This window comes from Urtica dioica, chromosome 6 (genome assembly GCF_054948205.1).
Source record: "Urtica dioica subsp. dioica isolate 48M chromosome 6, U.dioica_male_clone48M_v1_H2, whole genome shotgun sequence".
Classification (NCBI taxonomy): Eukaryota; Viridiplantae; Streptophyta; class Magnoliopsida; order Rosales; family Urticaceae; genus Urtica; species Urtica dioica.
Window position 1 is genome coordinate 40517991 of NC_142761.1, and position 13700 is coordinate 40531690.

General features: G+C 35.7%; 2 protein-coding genes across 4 annotated transcripts; one reads left to right on the top strand and one right to left on the bottom strand.

Moving 5' to 3' along the window:
- Nucleotides 1–3618: 3618 nt before the first annotated feature.
- On the top strand, nt 3619–8107 carry LOC149394140 (transcription factor bHLH128-like). Its single transcript, XM_089616746.1, has 6 exons — nt 3619–4171; nt 5607–5899; nt 6521–6652; nt 6749–6814; nt 7106–7174; nt 7625–8107. The coding sequence occupies exons 1-6, from the start codon at nt 3721–3723 to the stop codon at nt 7676–7678; spliced, it is 1065 nt and encodes a 354-aa protein (XP_089472872.1). The 5' UTR covers nt 3619–3720; the 3' UTR covers nt 7679–8107.
- LOC149394141 (uncharacterized) lies at nt 7766–13100 on the bottom strand. 3 transcript variants are annotated; one of them, XM_089616745.1, is made up of 9 exons: nt 12635–13100; nt 11974–12185; nt 11034–11315; nt 10788–10910; nt 10078–10231; nt 9463–9560; nt 9333–9369; nt 9088–9237; nt 7766–8435 (listed from the first exon to the last, which is right to left on the bottom strand). In XM_089616745.1, the coding sequence occupies exons 1-8, from the start codon at nt 13074–13076 to the stop codon at nt 9119–9121; spliced, it is 1467 nt and encodes a 488-aa protein (XP_089472871.1). In that variant the 5' UTR covers nt 13077–13100; the 3' UTR covers nt 7766–8435; nt 9088–9118. The 3 variants fall into 3 exon arrangements, with proteins under 3 accessions (XP_089472871.1, XP_089472870.1, XP_089472869.1); XM_089616744.1 differs by having other exon boundaries at nt 7766–8427; nt 9463–9680; XM_089616743.1 differs by having other exon boundaries at nt 9463–9680.
- Between the last annotated feature and the right edge of the window lie 600 nt (nt 13101–13700).

A 13700-nucleotide genomic window follows, 5' to 3' on the forward strand; every position in this document is an offset into this window, starting at 1 on the left:
CTTCCTACGCGTGCGACGTGCCAATGTTCTTCCCGCCCTGGAGAGTTATCTTTGAGCTCTTCTCACCCTCAACATCATTTCGCCCAAGAGCATGAAAACACCAAAAACTCGGATGGGCCCCACAAAGTACCTCAAAAATCCTCAACACAACTTTAAAACATTATAAATACCTCATTCACTCCACCATCTTCTCTCACAAACACATTTGAGTTTTTTTTAAAAAAAAAAGAAAAAAAAAATATAAGAATCACTCTACTCACACAAAAAGAGAAATAATCTACATTCATTCTCTAGAATGAGAGAAACCAAAGCTAACCAAGTCAACTTACGTTTCCCTCTCTAAAAGTGTCTAGGAGCTTAAGAAAACCGATTCTCATGTTCTTCACTTAATGAGAAAAAAAATCTCAAGACAAATTACACGTGGAGACGAACGCACTTCCAGCGTGAAGTCGTGCGAATAACGAACTCACTCCCCGCGTGGAGTCGAGAGAAGAGCGAACTCACTCCCGACGTGGAGTCGAGAGAGTCCGCTCGTTGCTCAAGACAATGCGCGCGATGCACCTAGAGGATGAACACGCATGCGATGCGTATGACCAAGAACGCATTGCGTGATGGTCACATTCTATCTCCAAGCCTCACGCGACGGACGCGTCCAAGGAGACATGACGCAAAGATGCAGTACGCGATGCAAACGGTCGGTCCTACACGCGTTGCACGCGATGACGAGAGTAGAATTTCAAAGAGCTCATTTAAGAGCTAATCTCGGCCCTTAGATCCCATCCAAGGGCCATAAGGTTCCGAAAATTTACCATAGAATATTTTATACTCTTAATGTGACTATTATTGAACATTACACAACACTCCATAGTTTAGATCTAGTCCCATTAGATAAAAAAAAAGTCATTGGAGAGCCCATGGAGTGGAAGAAGAAGAAGAAGAAGAAGAAGAAGAAGAAGAAGAAGAAGAAGAAGAAGAAGAAGAAGAAGAAGGAAGTGACAACCCACCTTCATCCTCATCATCAACGTCACTCTCTTTGTTATCCCTTTTTTCTCTCTCTTTTATGTACTTCATTTTGTAGAACACCATTTCTTCTACTTTCTAGTTTTATGCTTGTTCTTAGTTTTCTTTGAAATTGAATCTTAGATTTCAGTTCACGTCTTGTTTGATGTTGATTTGATTTCATTGTTATGCTCATTTGAATATTGTCAGATTTGGATTTTAGATTTTGGATGTTTAGTTAATTTTGATATTTGCTTTTGACTTCCATGTCTCTTTACTTTCTAGTTCTCTTGCCTTACTTATTGTTCATATGCTTTTCGTAATTAAAGTCACGAGTAGCTAGATATTTAGAGAGATATGATATAGTTGGTGATTTGTTGGTTGGTTCATAACTTCATATCCTTGGGGATAAGGTTGTGCTTCATGGGGGAAAGAAAGAAGAGATCTATGAGAATGTGGATGCGTGTTATCTCTAATTAGAGTAGCTAACTAATTAGTGAATGTCTAGGCAAGTTTTGAAATCGAGAGGTAATAAACATGCGAGCTCTACCATTTTCATCACAAATCTACCTAGATCTATTGAAAGATTAAGGGGTAGGTGCATTCCTTTGAAATTGTTGGGCACGTTGCGGTTGCTTGCTTTGATAGGACCCAAGCCGAGAGGTGTAAGTTCGTCAACTAATTAGATCCCTAATGACTCGAGAGAGATTAGTGGATGTACTAGAGAGATGAGACTAAGTTTTCCCTTCTAACCCTTTCTATACTCGAGCCCAATAACCAACCACGTGCGTTTTAGTCATCCGGATGAGTATCCGGTGCGACATGTCGCACCTAATATGGGCTTAGGTGCGACTATTAGGTGCGACATGTCGCACCTAATACCTTTCCGCACCCAATATGTTAATTTGTAGTAGTGCACATCATTGAACTAACGAAGTCGTGTCCCTTGCTTGCTTTATACATTTTTACATTGTTTATTAGATTTCTTGCTTCTTAAGTTTCCACACAACAAACCATCAAAACCCCCTTTTGTTTTTTTTTTAATTTTATTTTTACATTCAAAAAGAAAAAGAACACAATAAATTCTAAATCGAAACGTCTTCGTTATGGGATCGATATATGTGCCTTGTGCACATATATTACTTGACGTCACTCGTGCGTTTGCTTGCGTAGTGTGTGTTTAGAGAGAAACCTCCACATTACAGGTCGATACATCTAAATATTTTTCTTATGACATTTAAAACTATAAAAAATAGAATTTCAACTAATATTTACAAGTTTTATTTAGTATTATATTATGTCATTATTTTGCAAGCATTCTCTTATTTGAAATATTTTATATTGGAAAATTGTATAAAATAGCCATTTGAAATTTATTGATTAACAAAATAGTCAAAGTTTCAACATTTCTTTAAAGTAGTCAAATTTAAGTTTTCAAAATTTTTTTGACAGCCAAGATTAAAATTTTTTACGATTATTATAAAAAATTTATCAATTTCAAAAAAATTAATCTTAAAGTCAATTTTTTTTAAAACCAGATTATTACATATTTTGATCATTTCACTAAATTAAGATAAATCTTGACTATTTTACAAATTAATAAATTTAAATTGACTATTTAGCTACATCAACTTTTTATATATATAAAAAAAGCCATTATAACTGTCAAGCAAATGATTGTAGAAATAAGTCATTCTTCAAATACAACATTTCCACCCATTACTACCTTTTGGCACTGTGTATGTGACCCTTTCTTTGGATTAAAATAATGCGTTTTAAGAAGAGGAAGACTAGCTTAATAACTTTAATCAAGAAGGAAGGATTATATATACGCGTGTGTGTTTTTCGACGAAATATTTGTGTCCATGTGAACTACAACAACATAACAACCAATCAAAACTCTCCGACGTGGGTGAGCCACCACGTGAGGCATATATCCAGGTACGACTTTTACATCCAATAATTAAAACTAATACAATTATTTATTTTGAATCTCGTACTGAATTCTCCAATTTTGATTTATTTATTTTATTAATTAACCAAAATGTAATTGTTAGATATCCAAAAGTAGGAACAGCCGAATTCTTCAACCGTTAAAATGATGTGTGAACTTGCCAAAGTGTGTTTCCCGCTCAAATAAATAATACGAGTTTAAGTTAAAATAATCCGAAAAAAAAATCATACTAATCATTTCAATTATAGATTCTCGGTCGCAGATATCCAGCGAAAAAAGAAAAACTGACATTATTTCTATTCTAATAAACAATCCTTTTTTTTTTTCTTATTGCCTTCTATTCTAATCAACGACGTCCAGTCCAAAAACAATAAATGGAGAAGAAGAAGAAAAACAAAAAAAGACACTTACGACTCACCACCTTATTATGGAAACGAATAAATTATCACACGTGAAAAAGTGTTTTTTTTTTTTCTTTTTTTCTTTTCAACAATAACAATAATTAAAGTCTCCAATACACGAACCTTTTTGTGCGCGTCTGACTCTGTCTGTGTGAATGGGTGTGACCATTCATAATATTCCCTCACCCGCGGGTCACCCTATCACCTCTCTTAGACTTTTCCTCATCAAGTAAAAACCTCGAATCTCTCTCCCTCTCTCTCTATCTCTCTCTCTCCTTTTCTCTCTCTCTCTCTCTCTCTCGCGCTCTCTCTTTCTCTCATCATCGCGTCTTCTTCTTCGTCCTCGTCGGAGTTAGGGCAGAGAACATGTACCCGCCGAGCTCGTCGTCACAGCCACAAAATCCAATCGGAGCGCCTTCCCGCGGCGGTCTGACTCGATACGGCTCCGCGCCGAGTTCGCTCCTCACCTCGGCGGTGGATTCCGTTATCGGAACGGCGGATATGGATTACCACGCCGCCGCGGCGCTTAGATCCTCGCAATCTCAGCATCTTTCCGGTGCCGGAGGAATCTACTTTTCCGGCGAATCGTCGTCGGTGACCGGCGATTCGGCGTGCAAAGTGAGCTCGTCGCTGCTCAGATCGCACGGCCTCAACGAGATCGCGGCGAGGATCGGATCCTCGTCGGCGTCTTCATCGTCGACGACGACCTCGTCTCCGTCGTCCTCGGCTTCCGTCGCGGCTTCGACTTCGTCGCTGCTCCGGCAGAGAAGCTCTCCGGCCGGATTCTTCAACCATCTCTCTGCTACTGATAAGAACGGTACAAAAACTTTTCTATATATGACGATTTTGTCCTCCGGTATTAAGCTGAGAGAAGTTCTGTTTGTGTTTGACTTAGACTTATCGGAGCCGTGAGTCCATATAATATATATATTTTTTTTGTTTCTTTTCATTTTGCTGTTTAAACTTGACCAACCTTTTTCTCAAGTTAATTTTAAGATCAATATAACTAATTATTTAAAAAGAAATCAGTTGACAGTTAAATATCTTGATTTTACAGTTGATCGGTCGTTAAAGCACGTTCTGTCTCGTTTAGCATGATATTATTATTGACCCGTTTTTATGTACGCCTTCAATATTGATTTTAGGTTTAACGACTGATGATATAATTTGAAAATCTGAGGTGAGTTAAAACTTAAAAGAATAATCTTTATACAAAGCCAATTGGATTTGGATAAACAACGAGTTTTCACACCAACCTGTCGTTATACAAGTGGCAAAGTAGGAGAACAAAAGCAGATTATGATATATATATTATATACATCTATCTAAGAGAGGATTTTGAACTATAAATATTTATTATAAAAAAGTATACATTTTTTTTCAAGTATTTGTTGTACTAGTCGATTATTTACTTTATTTTAGTATCTAACCCAAATTTTATTTTCGACCTAATGGATTTTTTTTTAATAAAATAATTTTTTTTTTAAAGTGAATTATTGGACCACGGGCTTAATTGCCTTTTTTATTTTATTTTCTGTATTAAAAGACCTAAGAATGGTGAAATGGTGCCCTATATATATATATATAATGTAAATGAGAAACATATAAACTTTTAGAAGGGGCATTTATAACGAAGCAAGAAATGTTCTATTTTTAGAAACGGGTAAGTTTATTTTTTTTTTAATGAATTATTTTTTTAATATTATAATTGAATGTTTTTCGTGCATCATAAATTATATTCCGAATTCTAAAAAACACCTAAAGTTCGTATACATAATATTTCAAAAGATATCCATAAAAAATAAAAATTTACATCTACAACTAAAACGTGGTGTGGAATTACCTCTTGACCAAATTATATAGAAATAAGGTAGTTCTAAAACTGAAATAACTTCAATAATAAGATAAGATTCTAATAACAGTAATGACAATATTGCCCCCACCATGCCAAAGCGGTCTTGAGTTATAAATGAAAATGTTTGAGAAAATAAAAGAAAATATCAAGAATTTATTTGTAATGGTTAGTAATCAATCTTATAACCTATTCATTTAAACTTTAATAAGTGATTATTTAGCGCCGTAAATCAATATTTAGTCTTTATATTCTAAATTTCCACGAGAGCCTGGATATACTAGTTTCTGATAAAGACTGTTTTCATCAATAATGACTGCATTTTGATTTATGGTATTATATATGTACCTTTTGCAGAAAGTTTCACAATTTTCTCTTGTATAATTTTGTCAAAAAACAGGTTTTTTGGTGACAAGAGGATCCGGAGGAGGATATGGCTCGCAAGGCGGGCCCGGGGTGTCGAGATTGAAGTCACAGCTGAGCTTCAATAGACAAGATTCTCTTTCTCAGATCTCCGAATTGAGCGAAAATGTCATGGATGGAATTGCCTCTGAAAACGCCATGCATTCTTTTGCGACCACCAGCTTTGGAATGGACTCCTGGGATAACAACACCACTTCTATACACTTCTCTGCCCCGCCAAACAAGCGATCCAAGAATAACGATGGAGACATTTACGGTTTAGAAACTCAGGTAAATTATCTCTCCGTTGATCATCCAAAGTTGCAGAATACACTTCACTATCCTCATCCACTCTTTCCAAACTGAAGCTAAGCGTACGTACCAATAATTACACAGAATGCGCTTTTGTTTTTGTTTTTTTTTTTTTTTTTTTTTTTTTTTTTTTTTTTACGGTTTCTTTTTGGTCATATTGAAATAGAACTATATTAGTTTTTTTTTTTTATATGATAATATTTTTTTAAAATCTAAAAATACTTGTCATTTGTTACCAATACTGCCTATACCTGAAATACTGTAAGCACAGAAAGATGTGGCTCGGAGAATCAGACTAAAGGAACTATAATCAGACTGTCTTGGAAAAATGTCAATTAGAAACTATAATCGACGATAATATTCAGACTAAAACAAAGTGGATGATTGGTTATCTTCTCCTGAAAATATATAAACTTAAAAGGAATGAGAAAAACTGTACTTTGGGCCTGTTTTGTTCTTATTTATTTTTGAGAAGGTATTTTTAGTGTCTTTTCAAATTTTCTTCTTATAATTAGTTGTATTGGTTATTCTGGATGTATTGCATCTGGTATTCGAATATCAGACTAAAGTGGAGACTGATATTATTCCATTTTGCTTCAGTTTAGCCTTCCACAGACAACCCTAGAAATGGCAGTAGTAGAGAAACTGCTTCACATTCCCGAAGACTCTGTTCCTTGTAAAATCCGTGCCAAGCGAGGTTGTGCAACTCATCCAAGGAGTATTGCAGAAAGGGTTAGTGAATAGTAACTATGGTTTCCTCATTGAAAATATATATGAAAAGAGAAAGAGATTTCAGTTACTAAGCGTGTGGTTTTATAATATATGCAGGAGAGAAGAACTAGAATCAGCGGTAAACTGAAGAAACTCCAAGATCTGGTCCCAAACATGGACAAGGTAAACACAACCCTTCTCAAATATGTTGCACTAATTAAAAAAAAAAAAACAAAAAAAATAGATGGAAATGGAATCCTGTTCACTCTGCATTTTCGCAAGTTAGCTGGATTGAAACTGTGTTATCAAAAGGAAGAAAAAAAAAGAGCTGAATTTAGCTACGAAACAAGAAGAGTGCACTATCATCTTATGTATACTTCCTGAAACATTGCAGGAATTGAAATTGTTTGCGATTTATTTATCGTTTTGAATGATTTTACAATGTTGAATTTGTTTTGGAAATATTGTTTGCAGCAAACAAGCTATGCAGATATGTTGGACCTGGCTGTACAGCACATCAAGGGCCTTCAGAACCACGTCCAGGTTTGTGCACAAATGTTTAAATTTGATTTTTTTTTAATTTTTTTTTTTTTTTGCTTTTTTATTCTGGTTGTTGTACAAAAATGAGATAGGAACACGATAAATTTAGTCCGGTTAGTAATATAAAAGATCAAGGCAAAACGAAACTTAGTATATATATTTGGTACGTCGTCCAAGCGTTTGAAAGCAAAGACAAAAATAGTGAGTTTGTCAAATAGACACTAGTCTTTTTTATGATGAATATGCATTATTTATTTTTATTGTAATTATTGTTATATATGCCAAAAAAAAAAACCCTATCCCAGAAATGTTTTTTTTTTTTTTAAGTATATATTATCAATTCCCTGGTAGTTGGATTGAGGAGTCACCTTTTTAATTTGTAAAACCATGATTGATCATTTACTTGAAACCATCTGACTTTTTTTATTATATATTTTTTAAAATCTGTCTCAGAAACTCCACAAAGAACTCGAGAATTGCACTTGTGGCTGTAAACAAACTACATAGAATTTCTCTAAAGATGATCGTACACAGCAACATGGGTTATTTTAGAAGAATGAGAATTGCAAGGTCCGAGATTCGGGATGACACCAATTTCTCCGCGGAAAAATGCAGAGAAACAATATCACTAAAAGTCCACCCCAAGTTGTGCTGGCATATTTTGTTTTGAATCTGCCAATATTCTTGCAATAAATTTGTACATATGACGAGCCAATCGTCATCGTCGAAGTTAGTTCTCAAATGAATTGAGGTTTATTTAACCTACCCCTGTAGGAAATGTAGCATATAAATTGTTGTTCTTTTTTCCTTTCTTGAATTAATCCGTTGCATCATCAATGGTTCAAAATGTTCTTTCGAATATTTATTGCTCGAAGAAAATCAGTGTACAAGACAATATTGGACAGTTTTTTTATGTTGATGAGCTCTGATTTTGCAGGATTGTGTTTTATTTTATTTAAAAACCATAGCATATTTAGCTAGTTTTTTTTTTCCTGAATTTCTAGCATCATAATAATAGGCAAGAGTATGACCATCCATTCTCATGTGCGAAATACTGTTGTGTAATTCCTTTTTCTATAAATTCTTCGATAATATATCATTTACAGCTAGAAAGGCCAAAATCCATAGGATTAGGATCAAGCTTACCAACTAGACGATTTATCACTTTTTTTTCTTCTTCCTACGAAAGGTAAAGGCATCGTTCCAGGACAGCTGGCATGCCGTATCGTCGTCATCATCCTCCTACTGTTTCAATTCTTCCAAACTACAAACAGAAAAAGCATATCAGAAGGTATTTAAACATATTGTCCACACAAGTACTAAAAATATTGGCAAGTGTGATAATTTTATTTAGTTTAAAAAATTAGAATATAGTAAACAATTTTGGCTCACATCCCATCAGCTTAAGCTTCCGGGAGAATCTGATTTTTTACTCCTTAAAATTAAGACAATTGCATCATTCAGTGATTAATTATAACAGAAACCACTTTTTTTTTTAACCTAAAAACATAAAAAAAAAAAAAATCACCCTTAAATTTCACAATAAAATCTAAATATTCTGCCTCTTTATAAGTGTCAACATTTAAAAGATTAAAACTGTACATGTGAACCCGAGAACACCATGACTAATCCGAACCAATGAAGTTAGCTACCGTTTCTGGGAGGAGATCATATGTGTGTGTGTGTCATATCTTAGTTCCTTTCACTTCAATTTTAAAAAATCTTACAATCTGTTGCCTCAAGTTTAGATCCATCAGGGAAAAACATAGAATATACCTAAACTCATTTCTTTTAGCCATAACACACTAATTGAAAAGAGAACAAAAAACAAAAACAAAAGAGGTCAAAGTTTCAAAGCCTTGTCTATGTTAATCGAGAGAGTTATACGATAAACCAACTAGAAGTAATTCTCAAACCTTTGGCGAACGGACTATCGAAATGTTTCATTTATTCCAGAAAAACTTGAATCCGATCACCAACTGTGTCGTTGAAATCCATTATGAGCTTCCCTCCTGGTTCATAAGCCGCATCATCTAAGAGCGCTTTGAGGTTAACCCCGACCAAAGCTGTTTCAATGTCATAGATCTCTCTTTCAGCTTCGTATATCGAAAGTATTAAAATGGCCCTATTAAATCAAAGCTTGAGAAACAGAAATGATTACATGGGACTATATTGGTGACTCCTTCCAAGAAACCAGCCTGTCAAAAAAAAAAAAACAAATTTAAAGCTCAAACCAAGCTATATACAGATAGATAGCTCTTTATGTTGGTAATCGAAGCTAGGTAACTTACGGGAAATCTGACATCAAGTTTCTCAAACCCATCTTTCCCTGTAATCTTTACTCTCAACTTACGAGACCATATCCCGGAAAATGGATTACTCGACCCATCTGCAGGATTGTACACATCAGGAGTTATTACCTCAACTATAGGATCTTCAACACGACTTTCGTCTCTTTGCTCTGCGCTATCTTGACTCGACTGTTGCATATCATATACACTACTGCTGTCTGAAAAACAACTTTATTTTAGAATGAATAGCGAGTACTGTATAAGCCTATGCGTCCAGCTACTCACACCCGATTACCGACATTATTATTTCTCAATCATGGATTTGTCAGGGAAAAAAAGAAATAAAACTTCAAAGAAATTATAAAAAACGAGTAAATTTAACAAACAAAAAAAAAAAACTTGATTTTAAGCTCGAAAAAAAAGAGAGATCTTCCAAGCTGCATTTAACCGTTGAAAAGCTGGCTATGGCAGACACTAAAATCCTCAGAAATATCAACTTGTGTTTTTTAGCACGATCAAACGTAATTTATATTAACGATGGTGGGAAGAAATTATTGATTTTGACTTTTCATTACACTTGTAATACAAAATAAAAATGATCTTTGTCTATCTGACCTTTTGGGGAAGATAGCTGGGTGGACCTTCCGGTAGCATAGCGTTTCTCTTCTTCGTAATAAGCATTAAAACCAAGTATTTCCTTCATCTCTTCAAAGGACGGCATGCTTCCGGGAGAAGGAATTCGACCGCTCTTAATAGCACCAAGTGCGTCCTACAGTTTCATAATGTCAGCTGACCCGTTTGATTATATCTATTCTCTCGGGTTTCTGGTAGTTTCCTCGGTATATTGAATAGTATTTATAAGAAGAAAAACAATATTAAATAGTTGATGATGTATATAATTGAAAACTCGTAGTTCAATCCCCATAAATGTCAAAAATGTCATCATTATTGAAGTTAAAAGGATTTCTGTGTTAATTGTGCATAAATGTTTAATGTAATCAGTTGTTCGCTACATGTGTGAATGCAAGTATGAAAGAAAAAAAAAATGATTCAATTATCAAGTTTTTCCTTTCTTCTAAGGCTTAGAAGTGTTTTCACATCGTTGTTTTCTCCTCTTTCGAGCTTTTAAGGAAATAATTCAAGCCCACTGAAGTCTGATCTGATTATATCCAAAGAATTTCCGTGGTAAGGAGATATAATGTATGATAGATGAAACTAGATCACAACCCTCAGTACTCATTCTTAATCCAATCATAGACATATAGCTTATTGAGTTAAGTCAGATTATTTTCCTTACAAAACAAGATAAGGTTTCGATTCATAACCTGCATTGCTTGTATAGATACCCCAAGCAAGGAAAGCGGATAAGCCACAATTTTGTACCCAATTTCCTCTAGCTCAAGAAGATTAAGTATCGGTGTTTTGCCTCCTCCTTCAAGCATATTGGCCTGAGAGGAATGTAGGAAATGCATAAGCCACAAGGACAATATACGCTCTCATGGATGAAAAAGATATTTAAAATAATAATAATAATTTTATGCATTAAAGTGTCCATAATTATAATGACTTACCATTTTCGGAACTAGCGGGGCAATATCACAAAATGATTTCATCTGTTCTCGAGAAGTCAACGCATCGATGAAAAGAACATCTCCTCCGGCGTCAGCGAACGCCCTTGACCTCCAGAGCGATTCCTCAAAAGAAATCGCTTGACAAGAATCGCTCCGTGCCACGATGACAATGTCAGACCCGCTCTCCTTCCGAGCATCGACGGCTGCTCTTATCCGCATCACTGCCTCCTCTCTCGACACCACTTTTCGGCCTTGTGTGTGCCCACAAGCTTTTGGGGATACCTTTTCCCACAACACAAATTTCAAATTCAGAGCATATACGGCATTATTGAGTCTGATACGCCCCGCGATATTCGTATTAATCGGACATTCGAGAGGTCTATGCTCTCCGCAATCGGAAATCCGTTCCTTACAAAATTCTTTCAGACAGTTTTTTTTCATATATTTTCCCTCTTAATCCCCCATATTTATAGGCTAATACACTTTCAAAGTATTATACATTAACCCCTAACCTATCTACTTATTTATCTAATACCCTCAAAACCCACATCCTGTCAGAATCCACATTATTGTATTAGGAGGCTTGTTCCTCAGAAGCGTCGCAATATATAATTGACCCTCTTAACGATTTTTTAGAAATTTATGAAATTTTTGAATAGGAGACTCCAATAGCTGATTGAAAATATTATATTTAAACACTATTAACCAAACTCCAACTTAATATCTAAAAACATCCTCTTTCTAAATCTCCGATGACTTTTAAAATTCCTTAAAATGATTTCACTCAAAGAGCTTCAATAAGGCAATCTTCCACCTTTCTTATAAAGACTTTAAAACCATCATAAACGAACAAATGATCCGTGTGCAGATCAAGCTCCATAAAAAAAAAAAAAAAAAAAAAAAAAAAAAAAAAAAAAAGGAAGTCTGAGATTCAACACACCTGATCTTCGAGTATAATCCCTGCAAAACCAGCCTTGATGTATCCCTTCACTGTCCTCTTCACGTTCATTGCATTTCCGTATCCATTATCACCATCCCCGATAACGGGAATCGATACAGCTTCAGTGATAAGCCTCCCTTGGTCCACCATTTCTCCATAAGATATGAAACCCGTATCGGGCAACCCCAATCGAGTACCAGAAACTGAAAATCCTGTTCGAAGAACATCGATGTCATAATCGTGTAGGACCGGCAGAATGAACAAATCGACTCATGAATTGTGTAAAATTAAATAGCAAATAATTTGTTCATTCGGAGTCTCCGAACACACCAAATTAGTAAACAAGCTTACAGTAGAATTGAAAATAGTTCATAATCAATCAACATTTTAAAAATAAAAAGTTATCGTAGTTTCCACAATCTACTCCTTTCTTTTTGGCATCATTTTTAAGACCAAATACAAGTTGTGTTCTTTTTTTCTTTTTTTTCTGTTCCTCAAAGCACCCAAATGAGGCTTCATAAATGTCATAAAGTTCCATAATTATGTTATTCTAAGCATTTCAATTCTATGAAAGTAAAAAATAAGAATCAATTGAACAACTTATTCACTACTTCAAGATTTTCCAAAGACCTTAAAAATCGCTCAAACAGTGATTATATACCACTAGTGAAGCAGAAGCGAAAGCAAGCTCTCTCAATCAACTTAGCACTGAGAGCATCGAAGCAAGCCGGTCCTTGGTGAATCCCCGGCGACTCCAGAATCCGGCGAAGGACCTTCGCCGGAGGCTCGGCCTCGACGGAGAAATTGTCTCCATCTCCGAGCCGAAGCGCCGGCGGAGATCTCCGGTTTTGGAGCAGAGGAAGCGAACGACGTCCGAGGAATGGGAGATTAGACGGCGGAGATGGCTGTGGCTTTGGTCGGAGTCCGGTGGAGAAGCTGTGGTGAAGCGTGAGAGACACGGTCCGGTCTCCGGCGAGAAGACATGGGTGGAGATTCATTTTCTCTCTCTCTCTCTCTCTCTCTCTCTCTCGTGTGTCCGATTCTTTGCTGAACTTCAAACAAATGAACCTAATAAAACATAAATAAATAAAAAGTGGCACCATGCATCGGAATCCATTCGGCAGTTCAACTTTAATTTTTTTTATTTATTATTATTATTATAATAATTATTATTTTTTTTTTCCCTCTTCTTCTTTGCTTTAGTTGTATTTGCCATGCTAAATTATTGCTTAATGATTCATCAGCATCAGCAGATCAACGTCGGCTAACGTGAGAGAGAGAGGCGGTGGGACCCACATGTTAGTGATCCCACCTGTATTAGAGCAATAGCGGATACTGATCGCCTGTTACCTATCGGTCTTCTAAATTATTTAGTTAGTCTTTTAAATTATTTAATTCGACTATGAGGAGGAAAGGGAGAAAAAATGGGCTCTTTGAACTCAAAATCGACATGAGCAATGCGTATGATCGTTTGGAGTGGAGTTTCATTTTCCAAGTTCTACGTTGTTTCGGTACTTCTTAAAAAAGGTGGTCACTCTCATTGAGCAATGCATCTCGACGGCCTCATATGCAATTCTCCTTAACGGGAGCCCTATCGACAAGAGGAAGCCATCAAGAGGGCTTCGTTAAGGAGATACACTATCTCCTTACCTCTTCATCTTGGACATGTCGCTTATAATTAGAAGTGACACGACACTTTTCTAAAAGTGACGTCGCTTCTAAAAATT